Consider the following 15893-nt stretch of genomic DNA (forward strand, 5'->3'; position numbering starts at 1 on the left):
AGGAGAAGTAAGTGTATAATTAGTAGTTTTTTTAGTGTTAGTAATAAATGTAATGTAGTAGTGCCATTTATAACTAAATAATAAAGTATTCGTACCGCGAATTCAAAGAATAAAATAAAAGATAATGCGTAAAAAAAAAAAATCTAGCTGGACCGATGAAACGTTGGTAGAAACAGAAGAATTTGAGGCAGAATAGTGGCAAATAGGGTCCTAATTCAACCTTACTACAGGTACAGGCTAGAGACTTAATGTTCATGGATAATACTGCTACAATTTAGCAAAGGAAACATATGAATTGCGGTCGGATCAGTTATAGGTTAGAAACTGCCATTTCCGAGTGTTTTTAGGGTAGAGATACTTCAAAATTATGGCATTTTACGATGTAGTAAGCATTAGAATTACCTTTGTTAAAGCTAACCCGAATACTAGGTTAGTTTTGTAGTTTCACAAGCAAAGGGAAGGAAAAGATATATAAATTTGTAATGAAAGCGCTTGAGAAAAAGGATGAAAAAAAAAGAGAAAAGTAACCTTATAATTAAGAAAACAAATGTGAAAGCTTAGTAAAAGTCACCGAAGGAAGCGAAAAAAAGAACTGTTACCCAGCTGTGATGGGAAGTATGCATAAGCCAAGAAATTCGGTTAGATAAACCGATAATCACAGAAAATGGAGGCATGGGGATAGATCTTAAAAGGGTCTCCTTTCCCTACACAGAGAACCTTCATTTGAATAATGGTGTTAGAAAAAGTTCAAATTCTGAATTAGCTGCGCGAAATGAGTCAGAAGAAAGTTCAAATTTGAATTTTAAACCATGGCTGCTTTGGAGCCATGTAGTTGTAAAACAAGCCAGTGTTTGAAAACTGTTATGCTTGTTTACATAGAATATAAGCCCACATTAGGACAAACAGAGAAGGCAATGCATCCTTTTGGGATAGTTAATATTGATAATTCTGGTCCACTCTTACGGTTACTCAATGACGAATCATCCACAAGCCTAGTTTAATTAAAAATCAGTACATCTTAGTCGAACAGACAAAATAGGAAAAATAAGTGGAAAAAAAGGTATGATAAAACTTACGAAAAAGGATGAAAAGTCATTATATCCTTAAAGAAATAAAAAATATCCAAAAATAACTTCATTAATCCACAGACACAAGTTGACAGACAGACAGAACAGATCGAGACAGCTGCGAACAGGGCAGAGATTAAAGTGTACTCTACCCCAAATTCCCGCAGCCATCCTCGCAAGTCGGGAACTTAGTGTGAAAAAAACTCACTTTTTTAAGCACAAAATTATAAACTATCACATTGCCACCGAAACGAACAATTAAAAATTAAACTGTTCGTGACATGTATGGTTTTTATATGTGTTTATAAAAACAATGTAGCTTTCATTTGACTATTTCTAAGGCTGATGAATTGAAGTAAATCCTGTCACGATTAAGGCAATTATGTCGAGCAAAAACCTAACTTTTTAGTGCCCTAAAAGTCAACTGGAAAATACAGTGTGTTTAGAACACTAAATAAACAGTTTTTGACGGAGAACCAAAATAAAATACAGATTGTGATAATAGACAACTTTCCATCCCTTAAAACATTGAGGAGCGTTGGGAACATAAAAGAAACATAAGGAACATTGTTGCTTGAAAAATCCAATGAATAAAATAGAAACATATAAATATAGGCTTAAAAATACCTATTTTACTGAAAAAGTGGAAAAAACTTGAAAAAAAACCCTTAGGCTTCATTGAAGTAAATAATCAAAAAAAAGAGAAGGGTTCAAGTTGAAAATATAGACAGGCGAAATTAAAAGGAAAAGAAATTCAACGGGGTCAGTTAAACTCTGTTATACGCGCATATTGAACTGACCGAACAAGACTAGTACGAAAATTGTTCTAAATAAGAATAAAATAAGTACTATTAATGCTTCGGAGCCACCGTTACAGTGGTTAACTTTGGCCGAGACTATTAGATATGTGTGAGAGATACTCTATGTGGAAAGGAAAAAAGATGTTATTTTATGTGGGAGCTGTTTTCGGAGAAATGAATAACAAGAAAAGAAAAATTAAAAGAAGGCACATAATATCCTAAAGGACCTAAGTTGAAGTTGAAACTTAAGACAAGACCGCTAAAAGTTAGGAAGTTAAAGTGAAAATAGTCATTGTCACTTGTATGTCTAAAAATAAATTACTGTGTGCCATGAAGGCAAGGTATATGTTCTGCAGAAGGGCCACTTTGTCTGATAACAGAATAGCCCAAGAGAAAACTGTCGCCACAAATAAAAGTAAAGTGTGGCAATACTATTAATAATTAATTATTGTGGGTGCAGGTTCATAATAGTCATTTTAGCTGTAGCCGATTACTAAGAACCTAGAAACGTTGTAACGAGCTACCAGAACGCAGCCCTGATAAGAAAACCTTCAGGGTGCAGGCACGAGTCAATTGATAGTGCCAAAACAGGTAAAAAGACAAATAGCTAAATTTTTAGCTTATAAAATCAAGCTGTAAGCGGAGTCGTGTCCCGAAAGGACATTAAGGCTGGGGAAAAAAGAGATTAAAGACTAATACATTTTTTTAACTCACTCATTCACATGAAAATTTAAGCGAAATTATAAAGCTCAAAAGCTTAAATTAACAAACAGGCATATAGTAAGCTTAAAACAGTTAATAATACAAGTGGTTTGAAATAAAAATAGAATTGTAAAAAAAGAAAAGAAAATGTTTATAGTCGTATATATAAAATATATATAGTGGTAACAAATGTAATTGAGAAAATATAAACAGTTATAAATGTATTTTGAAAACCTTTTATAAATATAGAATTTTTATCATAAGCAAAACAAATTGTAAAAATCGAAATTTTAATAGCAAAATCATGTTATATGAACTATTGCCAAGCCCTTATATAGAGGCTAATCACAGTTCTCAATTATTGTGTACAAATCTATTGGTTAGGGTGGATTTTTTTTTGTAAATATTTTAATTGCAGTTATGAATTATCAGAGAAAAGTATTGACGGACTTATTTAAAAGTTTTATAAAGAACAAATATTGCAGTGATTAAATAAATTATTAGGTTACATAATTATTATTTGTTTTTAACAATTAAGTTATGTATCAACATAACTTCTGTTAATATATAAATATATAACCTAAACTATCCATGTAAATATAGTGAATTAATATGTTGAGTATTTGTGTTTTTATTTTTATATCATTCAAGAAGTATTCTACATTAATACTTTATAAGCAATTTAAAAAACACTAGTTGGAATTAATTCCGATGCTAGTCTATATCGTGTTTCATTTTTTTAAATGCTTTAAGTTTTAACCAGTAGTTAAATATCCTATCTAGTTTTGCGACTTAAAAAAATACTTGTGCAAGTTATTTCACAATGCTCGTATATATATATATATATATATATATATATATATATATATATATATATATATATATATATATATATATATATATATATATATATATATATATATATTATATATATATATATATATATATATATATATATATATATATATATATATATATATATATATATATATATATATATATATATATATATATATATATATATATATATATATATATATATATATATATATATATATATATATATATATATTTTTATATATATATATATATATATATATATATATATATATATATATATATATATATATATACATCGCTTTTAGCGGCGCTCGAATTAGCAAAACTTCGGGCAGCTTTCTCGAACATTGGCTTTTAGAAATAGATTTGTGTCTTCTCAACGATTTAGGTCCAATAGAAAAAATGGAAAAAAGGATCTATCAAGAATTGTAAAATAGAAAAAAATACAGTATCTAGTTATTAGCAAGTAGAAGTAAGTGTATAATTAGTAGTTTATTTTTGTTTTAATAATAAATGCAATGTAGTAGTGCCCTGTATAACTAAATAATAAACTATTCGTACCGCGAATTCAAAGAATAAAATAAAAGATAATACGTAAAGAAAAAAAATTTCGCTGGACCGATGAAACGTTGGTAGAAACAGAAGAATTGAGGCAGAGTAGTGGCAAATAGGGTCCTAATTCAGCCTTACTACAGGTACAGACTAGAGACTTATTGTTCAAGGATAACACTGCTACAATTAAGCAAAGGAAGCACATAAATTGTGGTCCGAACAATTATAGATTAGAAGCTGTCATTTCCGAGTGTTTTTAGGAGTAGAGACGCTTCGAAAATATGACATTTTGCGACGTAGTAAGCATTAAAATTACCTTTGTTAAAGCTAACCCGAATACTAGGTTAGTTTTGTAGTTTCACAAGCAAAGGGAAGGAAAAGATATATAAATTTCTAATGAAAGCACTTGAGGAAAAGGATGAAAAAAAGAGAGAAATAACCTTATAAGTAAGAAAACAAATTTGGAAACTTAGTAAAAGTCGCCGAAGGAAGCGAAAAAAAAAGAATTGTTACCCAGCTGTTTTGGGAAGTCTGCATAAGGCAAGAAATTCGGTTGAGAAAAACCGATAATCACAGAAAATGGAGGCATGGGGATATGTCTTAAAAGGGTCTCCTGTTCCTACACAGAGAACCTTCATTCGAATAATGGTGTTAGAAAACGTTCAAATTCTGAATTAGCTGCGCGAAATGAGTCAGAAGAAAGTTAAAATTTGAATTTTAAACCATGGCTGCCTTGGAGCCATGTACATGTGAAACAAGCCAGTGTTTGAAAACTGTTATGCTTGTTTACATAGAATATAAGCCCACATTAGGACAAACAGAGAAGGCAATGCATCCTTTTGGGATAGCTAATATTGATAATTCTGGTCCACTCTTACGGTTACTCAATGACGAATCATTCTCAAGCCTAGTCTAATTACAAATCAGTACAGTTTAGTCGAACAGATAAAATAGGAAAAATAAGTGGAAAAAAAGCTATGATAAAACATACGAAAAAGGATGAAAAGTCATTATATCCTTAAAGAAATGAAACATATTTAAAAATAAATTCATTAATCCACAGACAGAAGTTGACACAAAATGTAGAATTTCACCAGCAGATAAAAAAAAGCTGCGAACAGGGCAGAGATTAAAGTATACTCTACCGCAAATTCCCGCAGCCATCCTCACAAGTCGGGAACTTAGTGTGGGAAAAAAACTCACTTATTTAAGCACAAAATTATAAACTATCACATTGCCACAGAAACGAACAATTCAAAATGAACAAAAGGCTTCTCATTTTGTTCCAATCATTCGTTATCAGAAGAGTATTTCTGCTTTAAGGAGATTAGTTCCTTCATGAAATCTGCCAAATATTTTAGAATTTTACAGACGTAATAATTAAGATTGAAATTAAAGTTATAAATAGTATAGTTTGAAAAACATTTACAACCAGATCATCGCCAGAATTGCATTTCAATAGGACAAATTATTGTTTAAATGAAAATTTTTTAAACTGGAGAGACCTTAAATAAGAAAACAAGCTGCTAATTTAATACAGTATTTTACGAGAAGGGTGCACATTAATGGCCGTATGTGTGCAAACTGTTCGTGACATGTATTGTTTTTATATGTGCTTATAAAAAAAAATGTAGCTTTCATTTGACTATTCCTAAGGCTGATGAATTGAAGTAAATCCTGTCACGATTAAGGTAATTATGTCTTGAAGAAACCCTGTTACAGAGAACCTAGCTGTAGCCGATTACAGAGAACCTAGAAACGTTGTAACGAGCTACCAGAAGGCAGCCCTGGTAAGCAAGCCTTCAGGGTGTAGGCACGAGTCAATTGATAGTGCCAAAATAGGTAAAACGACGAATAGCTAAATTTTTAGCTTATCAGATCTAAACTGTTAAATGGAGCCTTATCCCAAAAGGACATTAAAGGAGGAACAAGAGAGATTACAGACAAAAACGTTATAAAACTGTCTCAAGTACCTAAAAATTTGAAAAGAATTAAAAGGCTCAAAAGTCCGAATAAACAAATAGGCATATAGTAAGCTAATAACAGTTAATGACAAAATTTGGTTCGAAATAGGACCAAAAGTTGTAAAACAAAGATAAGAAATGTATATAGTTGTATATGGAAAAGTTATATAGTGGTAACAAATGTAATTGAGAAAATATATACAGTTATAAATGATATTTTGAAAACCTTTTATAAATACGGAATTGTTATCATATACAAAAAAATTGTAATTATAGTAAATTTTAATAGAAAAGTCATGTTATATGAACCATTGCCAAGCCTTTGTATAGAGGTTAATCACAGTTCTCAGTTATAGTGCATAAATCTATTTGTTAGAGTTGATTTTTGTTTATAAATACTTAATTGCAGTTAAGTCTTATCAGATAAAAGTCTTGACGGACTTATTTAAAAGTTGTAAAAAGAACAAATATTGCAGTGATTAAATAAATTATCAGGGTACATAATTATTATTTGTTTTTAACAATTAAGTTATGTATCAACATAACTTCTGTTAATATATATATATATATATATATATATATATATATATATATATATATATATATATATATATATATATATATTATATATATATATATATATATATATATATATATACCTAAACTATCCATGTAAATATAGTGAATTAATATGTTGAGTATTTGTGTTTTTATTTTTATATCATTCAAGAAATATTCTACATTAATACTCTATAAGCAATTAACAAAACACTAATTGGAATTAATTCCTATGCTAGTCTATACCGTGTTTTATTTTTTTAAATGCTTTAAGTTTTAACCAGTAGTTAAATATCCTATCTAGTTTTGCGAATTAAAGAAAAATACTTGTGTATATATATATATATATCATATGCTATGTATATATATATATATATATATATATATATATATATATATATATATATATATATATATATATATACTATATTTTTATTCTCTTTAAGTTTTAACTAGTGATTTAATGTTATATATAAATGTTTGAATTCGAGTCAACGTATAAATATTTTTATTTGGAAAAAATCTGTTAAGTGATTAATAATTCTATATTAAGAGTAAAAAGAGGAGAAAGTAATTAAACGTAATCAACTTTCGTTAAAAAAAAGAAAAAAAAGAATGCAGTGATATATACAAATTTTGAGTGTTTCTTTTTACTATATATAGGTAACAAAATTATGCTTTATGTGTATTATAATGTGAATATTTATTTTAGATACAGCCTTAGCTTTCTTTTTGGAAATCAAATTTTTCGTAACATCCTTTCGAATCCATTTTTTTCAATCATTTGACGCATTTTAGAAAATTCAATCATATTGACAATATTTAGAAAGTAAAAAATTTTGAAGCCACTTCAAATGTATCCTGATACTAACATCTCATACCATCAGAACCCAAACCATACCTGATCAACTGATATTTTGGAAACTATAGTAGTATTACAGACTTTACTACAAATTCATCAGAAAGTGAGATAAAATCAGGACTTAATTTAGGCCTAGAGAATGTGCTACATAGCCTAAATGGCTTAGATTATTGAAAGAATGTGAAAATGCTTTGTGCTGAAAAATATGTGAAAATTTAAAAACCAAAAATGTTATGTGTAATTTATCCAAGGCATTTCTAAAACCAAAAATAAACGGTATGCCAGCCACAACACACAGACAATTAAATTGTAATGGGAATTAAATTTAAACTCAAATTATTTCTAAACATTTTGAATACAACTTTAAATCTAATTGAAGCAGAATCACTAATATAATGCTTAAGCCGCTTCTGGTCAAGCTAAAACAGTAGATGCATATGAAAAAGGGTAAAAAGAGTATTTTTCAGTCCTAGAGACAGAGAAAAAGAGAAACAATGATGAATTTAAATTGAAATCCTTCAAAAAGAAAAACATGGCCTATATAGGACCAGAAAAATGACCCTAAGGAAACCCATTGAGGATATATGAACATAATGACCCAAAGATGGCAGCATAATAGCTGTAAACAAAATTAAGTTGTTTTAAAAGTAAAATATTGAGAATTGGGACAATTCTTCTTTAAATGGAGAGTATTGTGTTAAAGCCTTTTTAATTAGGTCAATTTTTGAATTTAGTATAAATATATTAAGACTCAAATACAAAGTTAAGAATTACCACTTTTTATTAAGATAAGGAATATATCCTGCCAAGTTTCGACTTAATGGGAAATTGAGAAATCACCACTTCCTAGCTATTGCGTTGGTTGGGTAAAGGAAGGTGTGGTTGATAAAAATGTATAAAAGATACATTTTATGGGAAAGGGGAGACTGATACTAACTTTATGCCCGACTGACCTCTGGTCCATTGTTTTTAGAAATACCTTGGAATCTTGTTGAATCATTGGAAGTGTCTAATTACCTATTATGTATTATTGTAGTTTTCCGAGGCTTGTGGTCTACTTGGGACAGCCAGTCCCAGTAGAAAATATATATCTGGTATTATTATATGTTAATTGAATAAAAGTATTGTGTTATAGCCAACCTCTCTGCAATCTACCTTTAGCCCCTCGAACATAACCAGCTGGTACGCCTCATTAGTCCGGTCATAGCCTAAGGCACGCTACCAAAGTTTAATTACCATAGGGCCATAGTTTATCTCCCCTGTAAAGGGAGAATAAGGGCATCTACTACGACTACACCACCTAAATACCATAAAGAATCACGTTACCACACTTTTCCCTAGCTCTCCCACTCTTTATTCTGAAGTATCAAAATGTTTTAGATACTAATTATGATTTTGATAAAGCATATTCTACATTTTACTGTAAGCTTTCTGTATGGGGTGGGGTTTTTAAATTCGCTCCTATACAAGAATAGTTTGATTTTGTTTAAAGACATTATGTACATTTCTTGTAAAATTACTCCTTTTTTTAAATAAAATAAACAATAGTGTCAGACTCGTCTCCCCCTCGGCCCTTTATGCATGGTTTCTCTAATAAGGGTCTGGATATCTTAGGATCTCGATTCCCTAACCTTTTAGCTGTGTCACAGTCTTTACTTAATAAGGGCATTAAAGATCGCCATTCAAATCAGTTTTCTTCCGATACTTCAAACCTGTCGTTTTGACGAAATCGTTTCTGAAAAAAAAAACAGGATATACATCCCTGTTATTTCCTGTTAACAGGGTTTTTCCTGTTATTCAAGGTAGGGCCTCCAAGTCACCAGTTCAGGTTTTTTTAGGTTTTTCTATTGATTTGACTTCAGAGGCTTATAAGACTCTTTTGTTAAAGTTTAAAAAAAAACTATTTAAATTTTATCTATGTTCTATTCTATTGAATCTGAATAATGGTTTGAGTTTCTGAATCAGTAAGAAAAAGTGTTTTCAATGTAGCGTACAATTATGTAGAAAGCGCACTTTAAAATTTTGCATACTACTTGCTAAGGTTTCCTCTTTCCTTGGTTGCAGCTATAGGTCCAATCAGGAAATGTAACAGAGGATACATCATCTAAGACGTTTATGAGATAAACTTAGTTGAAGAGTCCATCTCCTTAAAAAAGAGTTCAGCTCTAAAATAAACATAACAAATATGCTGACAGCAAAAGTTTATATATCGCCACAAAAGGAAACGATCATCAAGATAAAAATGATTTTCGTGTTTTTAAAGCAGGGGAGGAGGGCGAATAAAAGACTCTTGTACATTGTTTTATATACTTATGATTTCAATTATGTAGTTTTATTTCTATTTTATGTCAATTCTTTTTCATTTTTGGCCACAATCGCCACAAAAGGAATCAATCAACAAGCTAAAAAGGATTTTCTTTTTTCTTAAAGCAGGGGAGGAGGGCGACTAAAAATCTCTTGTACATGGTTTTAGACAATTGTGATTTCAATTGTGTAGTTTTATTTCTATTTGATGTCAATTCTTTTTCATTTGTGGCCACAATCGCCACAAAAGGAACCAATGAACAAGATAAAAAGGATTTTTTTATTTTTATAGTGGGGAAAGAGGGCGACTGAAAATCTATTCTAAATGGTTTTAGACAATGATGTAATCAGTTGTGTAGTTTTTTTTATATTTGATGTCAATTATTTTCATTTTTTGACAAAATTAACACAAAAAGAAACAATCAACAAGATAAAAATTATTTCCTTATCTTTAAAGGGAGGGGAGGAGGGTGGCTGTAAATCTCTTGTACATGGTTTTAGACAATGATGAATTCAGTTGTGTAGTTTTATTTTTATTTGATGCCAGTTATTTATCATTAGTGTTAACAATCGCCACAAAAGGAAACAATCAACAAGATAAAAAAGATTTTCTTCTTTTTAAAGCGCGGGAGTAGGGCGACTGGAAATCTCTTGTACGTGGTCTTGGACAATGATGAATTCAATTGTTTAGTTTTATTTTTATTTGATGTCAAATCCTTTTAATTTGTGGCCACAATCGCCGCAAATGGAAACAATCATCAAGACAAAAAATAATTTCTTATTTTTAAAGCGGGGGAGGAGGGCGACTGCAAATCTCTTGTACATGGTTTAGACAATGATGAATTCAGTTGTGTAGTTTTATTTCTATTTGGTGTCAATTCTTTTCATTCGTGGCCACAATTAAGTTACAGCGGTAGTCTTGTCACAAAATTGCTTGTTTCAGTGGGAACACCTTTTTGGAATACTTTTTTGGGGATTTGGCTGTTTCTCTCAAAACATATATTGTAGTTTTCATCTTCTAAAAGAATCTGATTGTCGAGAATAGAGATTTTAAACCTTCACACAAGGGCTTTCAACCTAATAGATATTAATGGGATGGTTTGTGTATCAATTGTGCTCTTCCCATTCCCATTCAGTTCCAGCAGGGTTTTCTAGCTCTTTTGAATAATTCCATTAAATCATTTTGCTTATAAATTTTTACCATTAACATAAACCAAAATAATAGTCGGCATTCTTACCAATCACCATAGTCACCTGAGTAGTGGAGACTAGAGATTTTAAACCTCCGCCTAAGTCCTCTCAACCTAATAGATATTAATAGGATGGTTTGTGTATCAATTGTGCTCTTCCCATTCCGAATCAGTGCCATTCAGTGCAAGCAGGGTTTTCTAGCTCTTTTTAAAAATCCCTTAAAATTATTTTGCATATAAATTTTACTATTAACATAAACCAAAATAATAGTCGGCATTCTTACCAGTCAGCATAGTCACCTGAGTTGTGACTCACTAATCATCTTCAACTGCTATATTCTTCTAATTAGACAGTTTTTTTCTAAGTAATTCTTAAGCTTTCTGTCAGTAAAGGTGTTTGGCTCTTTACTAGAAAGCAGCTATGACTTAAACCGTGATGTAGAAACTTTTTGACAGAACCTATGATATTTGGCCACTATCCGTGTAATATTGTTTCTTATCCAAATCTATTGTTCTTTATCTTTTTTATATATTTACCAATTGCCTAGATGGTGGGAGGATCAGTTTACCGTACCTTCATTCTTCCACGAACTACCGTATAAAAATTGTGTGGCATTTTAATTGTTATATGACTAACCGACTTGTTTTGTTGTGAACATTTTATTCAATTTTTACTCTCGTTTTTTTAGAAGCTGAAGATATATCCTCAAATGATAATAAAGGTATTTTTGAAATCACATAGCCTATGCTAATAATGAAACATGAAGCTAAACTTTTTACTGTTTCTCCTGGCATTTCTGGACATTGTCAACATAATGCTGACCATATTAAACTGGAGTTGGACAACATTGACGGGGACAAAAGGTATGCTTCAGATATCCCGATTTTCTGAATTTTTGCATGTCCCAACTAAGAAGTTGTATCTGAAAAAATCCAAAATGTGAAGAAAAAAAAATATTTAGTAAATAATAATCCCAGAGGTTTTTATTATTAAGACATAATAGTTTGAATCTCAATTAAACTCCTGAATAAAAGGACAAACCTAATCAAATTTGAGACTTTTTCTGACTTTTGGAACTCATTGAAATTCTTTTACAATTTTTTTTAATATGGATTTAGCTATACGTAATAAAAAATAATATACCTTTATGACATATATGCCTCAACACTATAGCAATGTAAAATTTCCGTATTTTAATCATTCTCTTCTTAAAACACCTTAGTTTCGCTTATTTCTAATGCAACAATGTCTCTAAAGAAGTGGATAATTTTCATGGGGCTCAATCATCAAGGGTGATTTTAAAATCTTCTCCTTCTGTATGTTTCCGAGGTCTGTAGATTCCAAAAGGGGATCAACCCCTTCTTTGTGTCAACCCCTTCGGGTCTGTTAGACCCGAGGTCTGTTGATTCCTGCTTGAATTTACTGGAATGCTTGCACTGATTATTGGATGATCCTAAATATATTCTAAAAATATCTGCAAGCTGATAATAATCAACATTATGCAAATAATAATGGCGTCTTTTTAGGATCATTATTGTCAACCTATAAATTATGGCTTCCAACTAATGTGAAATGGAGCAATTAATAAGAGCTTCAAATGATATAGGGATTTGCAATTGATGACAGTAATTTCTCAGTCTCTTAGAACCTCATCCATTAAGTAAAATAGTTTCAACTTTTGCTTCTTTTTTTTGTATATAGGAGCGAGAAACCTCTACAGTAGGGTTCTCTGATTTGCTGAATGTGATAGTGTTATTTTCATCGATTTTATTTCACTTGATCTTTTGGGGGTGTTTCACCTCTTTTTTCAGAAATTGTGCACATTTTTACAGGCATGTAACTCTTAATAGGTAACATTAAACTTGATTAATATTATATATTTTGAATAAACATCAAAATCCGGTGAACCCAAAAATGTAATTCTTTAGATATATCTATTGTTTTGAAGACTGTTTCTTGGAGTTTCACTTACTATTGAACCGCGTTGCTCCTTACGTACAGTTCATTACTACAAACCATTCGATTATTATCAACCTGTAAAACTATGGATCACATTCAACAAGAACATGCTGAGCGTTTTCCGATGTCCAATGGCAATTTATGCAAATTGAGTGTGGTGGATTTACCTTTTAAAAAGATCAGCATTAAAAAAATAGTTTCAGCTCTTTACTTATAATAGAGCATAATGAAATCCTTAGACTTGAAAGGAGGATGCACAAAACTATGATGAGTATTTTTTTTTTTTTAGCTCTAACAGCCTCTCAAAAAAATTCATAGTCCTTACATTTCTTGGGGAGGTTATCTGTTGCCTTATTTGCAAATTTTCTATCATTTCATTATATTTGATTTCTCTATGGCTAGGAATATGATGAGATGCAATAGAACGTCTGGTTGAAAACAGATAACCGATCTTTTGGCGTATACCTTTCAGGTCATGATCATCACCATGCTAATTTATTTGGCTTAAAATATACAGTGATGAAACAGAATCTGACAGAAGCAGTATGTTCTTTGAAGAGGTCTCCAGACCATTCAGAGCATCTATTGCAAGTCGTACAACAAATAATTCAGCAGAAAGTACTGATGTATTAATCGGAAGGGGGCAAAAATATTCAGGTTTGGGTCGGGTATGCTGGCAGCTGCACCAGCTTTTGAAGCTTTAAAATCATCAGCATAAGCATCCATATAATTTGGAAAACAGATTTTCACACAATTTTCAAAAGATTGCTGAACTTCTTAGGCTGAAAATCAGGTTTTATTCTGTATCAGAAAGCCCGTTTGCCACTAAACGTGAACCATCTCCAATGGTGGGGAGTCTAAATGGGAAAGTAGCCATTCAATGAGAAGATCACTCTATAAACTCCTTTAGATAAAGATTCCGGGAAGATGATTCAGAATTCATAAGGTGTGGTTTATTAAAGGTTTTCTGGTATGCAAAATGTTGATTAACCTATGCTTGTATTCTTCTCTGAGGCAGAACCCTTCCTGCACTCTTTCCTGCAGTGGTGTGATCACTGACAGTTCTCTTCTCTTCCTGCAGAACTCTTCCAGAATTCTTTCTGCAGTGGTGTGATCACTGATAGGTTTCTCAGTTTAGTAATTGGGACGTGCTTATAAACTCAAACAAACAAATGTTCAAATGGGGGTAAGTCCTTTTATTAGACAGCGGAAACTTAAAAAGGTCTGAATATTTCAACCACATATACAGGGAGCGTCCTCAGCAGATATACTCAAGCATTAAAATTAAAACTAACATATTTATACAGAACAAACTTATTACGTCTGTTTCATTCACTAGATTTGTCTTCTATAGCTGGTTTGATTACTTGGTTCATTCCAAAGCCTCGAGTTGTAAATTTTCTTCTTTAATATTGCCTAAATAGAACTTCTATTTACATTGGCAAAATCTTCTTCCTCTTCTATTTGCAAAGAAATGTTTTTGATTTTATAGTTCTATATTGAAATGTTCACATGTCCCCATTTATTAAAGAAGAAAATTTACCAAAGTTTTGGTGATTTGTTCTGACAAAAAATCCTTGATTGCTTTTACCATCTTTAACATACTCTTCGTATATAGTGTTGAATTATTTAAAATATTGCATTGTGTAACCAATATATATATATATATATATATATATATATATATATATATATATATATATATATATATATATATATATATATATATATATATATATATATATATATATATATATATATATATATATATATATATATATAAACTATGAAGATGAGTTTCTATTTGAAGAAACTACGGAGTTAGTATAGTTCATGGATATTACAGTACAATTAAAATAAAACCCACCTTAAAATAAACTGATGTACAACTAGAATTCTAAATTATTGAATAAAGAAAGAAATAAAGAATTCGAACTGTTGTAAGAATAATGACTCAAATTAGCTTTATAAATTAAATAACAATGGAAGAGTCATTGATATTAACTTTATAATAATTCTGTAAGACTAAAAACCTTAAAAGCTGAGTTATGTGGTAAATTAAAAAAGGGCTAAAAAATACAAGTCTTTCAGATTTTGAGTGAATTTTATATTATTTTAGTTCTCCCTGCTGCAGCGTCCTCTGACAATGATATGGGCAAACAAGATTGGGGATTACGTAGCATGCCAGATCTTACAAGAATATGTCTAAAAAAAGAAACGAATTTGAATAGTCAAAATGATATGCCAAGTCAAATTTATGTATTTGCAGAAAATGATATGGCAAAACAGGAGGTTTCTCATTCTGGAAATAAAATTTTTGAATGTAATGTATGTGACAAACCTTTTACTACAAGTTGCCGTTTGTCTCGTCATCACAGAACTCATACCGGAGAAAAACCTTTTGAATGTAATGTATGTGAGAAAACATTCCGCCAAACAGCCCATCTGTTTCTTCATCAAAGAACTCATACTGGAGAAAAAACCTTTGAATGTAATGTATGTGAGAAAAGATTTACTACAATTTCCCTTTTGTCTCGACAAAAGAGAACTCATACCGGAGAAAAGCTTTTCGAATGTCATGTATGTGAGAAAACATTCCGCCAAAAAGCCCATCTGTTTCTTCACCAGAGAACTCATACCGGAGAAAAACTTTTTGAATGTAATCTATGTGAGAAAACCTTCTACCAAAAAGCCAACTTATTTCTTCATCAAAGAACTCGTACCGGGGATAAGCCTTTTGAATGTTGCACATGTGACAAACGTTTTACTTCAAATTAGAGGTTATCTTATCATCACAAAAATCATACCGGAGAAAAACCTTTTCAATGTCATGTATGTGAGAAAACATTCTACCGAAAAGCTGACTTATCTGTTCACCAGAGAACTCGTATAGAAGAAAAACCTTTTGAATGTTATATATGTAAGAAATGTTTTACTGCAAGTTCCAGTTTATTTTATCACAAAAGAACTCATACTGGAGAAAAACTCTTTGAATGTAATGTATGTGAGAAAGCCTTTTACCGAAAAGCTGATCTATCTCTTCACCAAAGAACTCATACTGGAGAAAAACCTTTCGAATGTGAGATTTGCAAGA

General features: G+C 30.8%; 2 protein-coding genes across 2 annotated transcripts in view; one reads left to right on the top strand and one right to left on the bottom strand.

Annotated features, from left to right (window-relative positions):
• The window catches only part of LOC148945743 (uncharacterized), an 89267-nt gene extending 73690 nt beyond the window's left edge, over positions 1-15577 (top strand). The window contains exon 4 of the mRNA XM_089097505.1: positions 15176-15577. Coding sequence (XP_088953631.1) covers positions 15176-15577 — 402 coding nt within the window. The remainder of the gene's footprint in view (positions 1-15175) is intronic.
• LOC148945742 (uncharacterized) overlaps positions 1-15893 on the bottom strand; it is a 382959-nt gene that overhangs the window by 89346 nt on the left and 277720 nt on the right. The window lies entirely within an intron of this gene.

This window comes from Artemia sp. Qi Xiang Cuo, chromosome 12 (genome assembly GCF_049724085.1).
Source record: "Artemia sp. Qi Xiang Cuo chromosome 12, ASM4972408v1, whole genome shotgun sequence".
NCBI lineage: Eukaryota > Metazoa > Arthropoda > Branchiopoda > Anostraca > Artemiidae > Artemia > Artemia sp. Qi Xiang Cuo.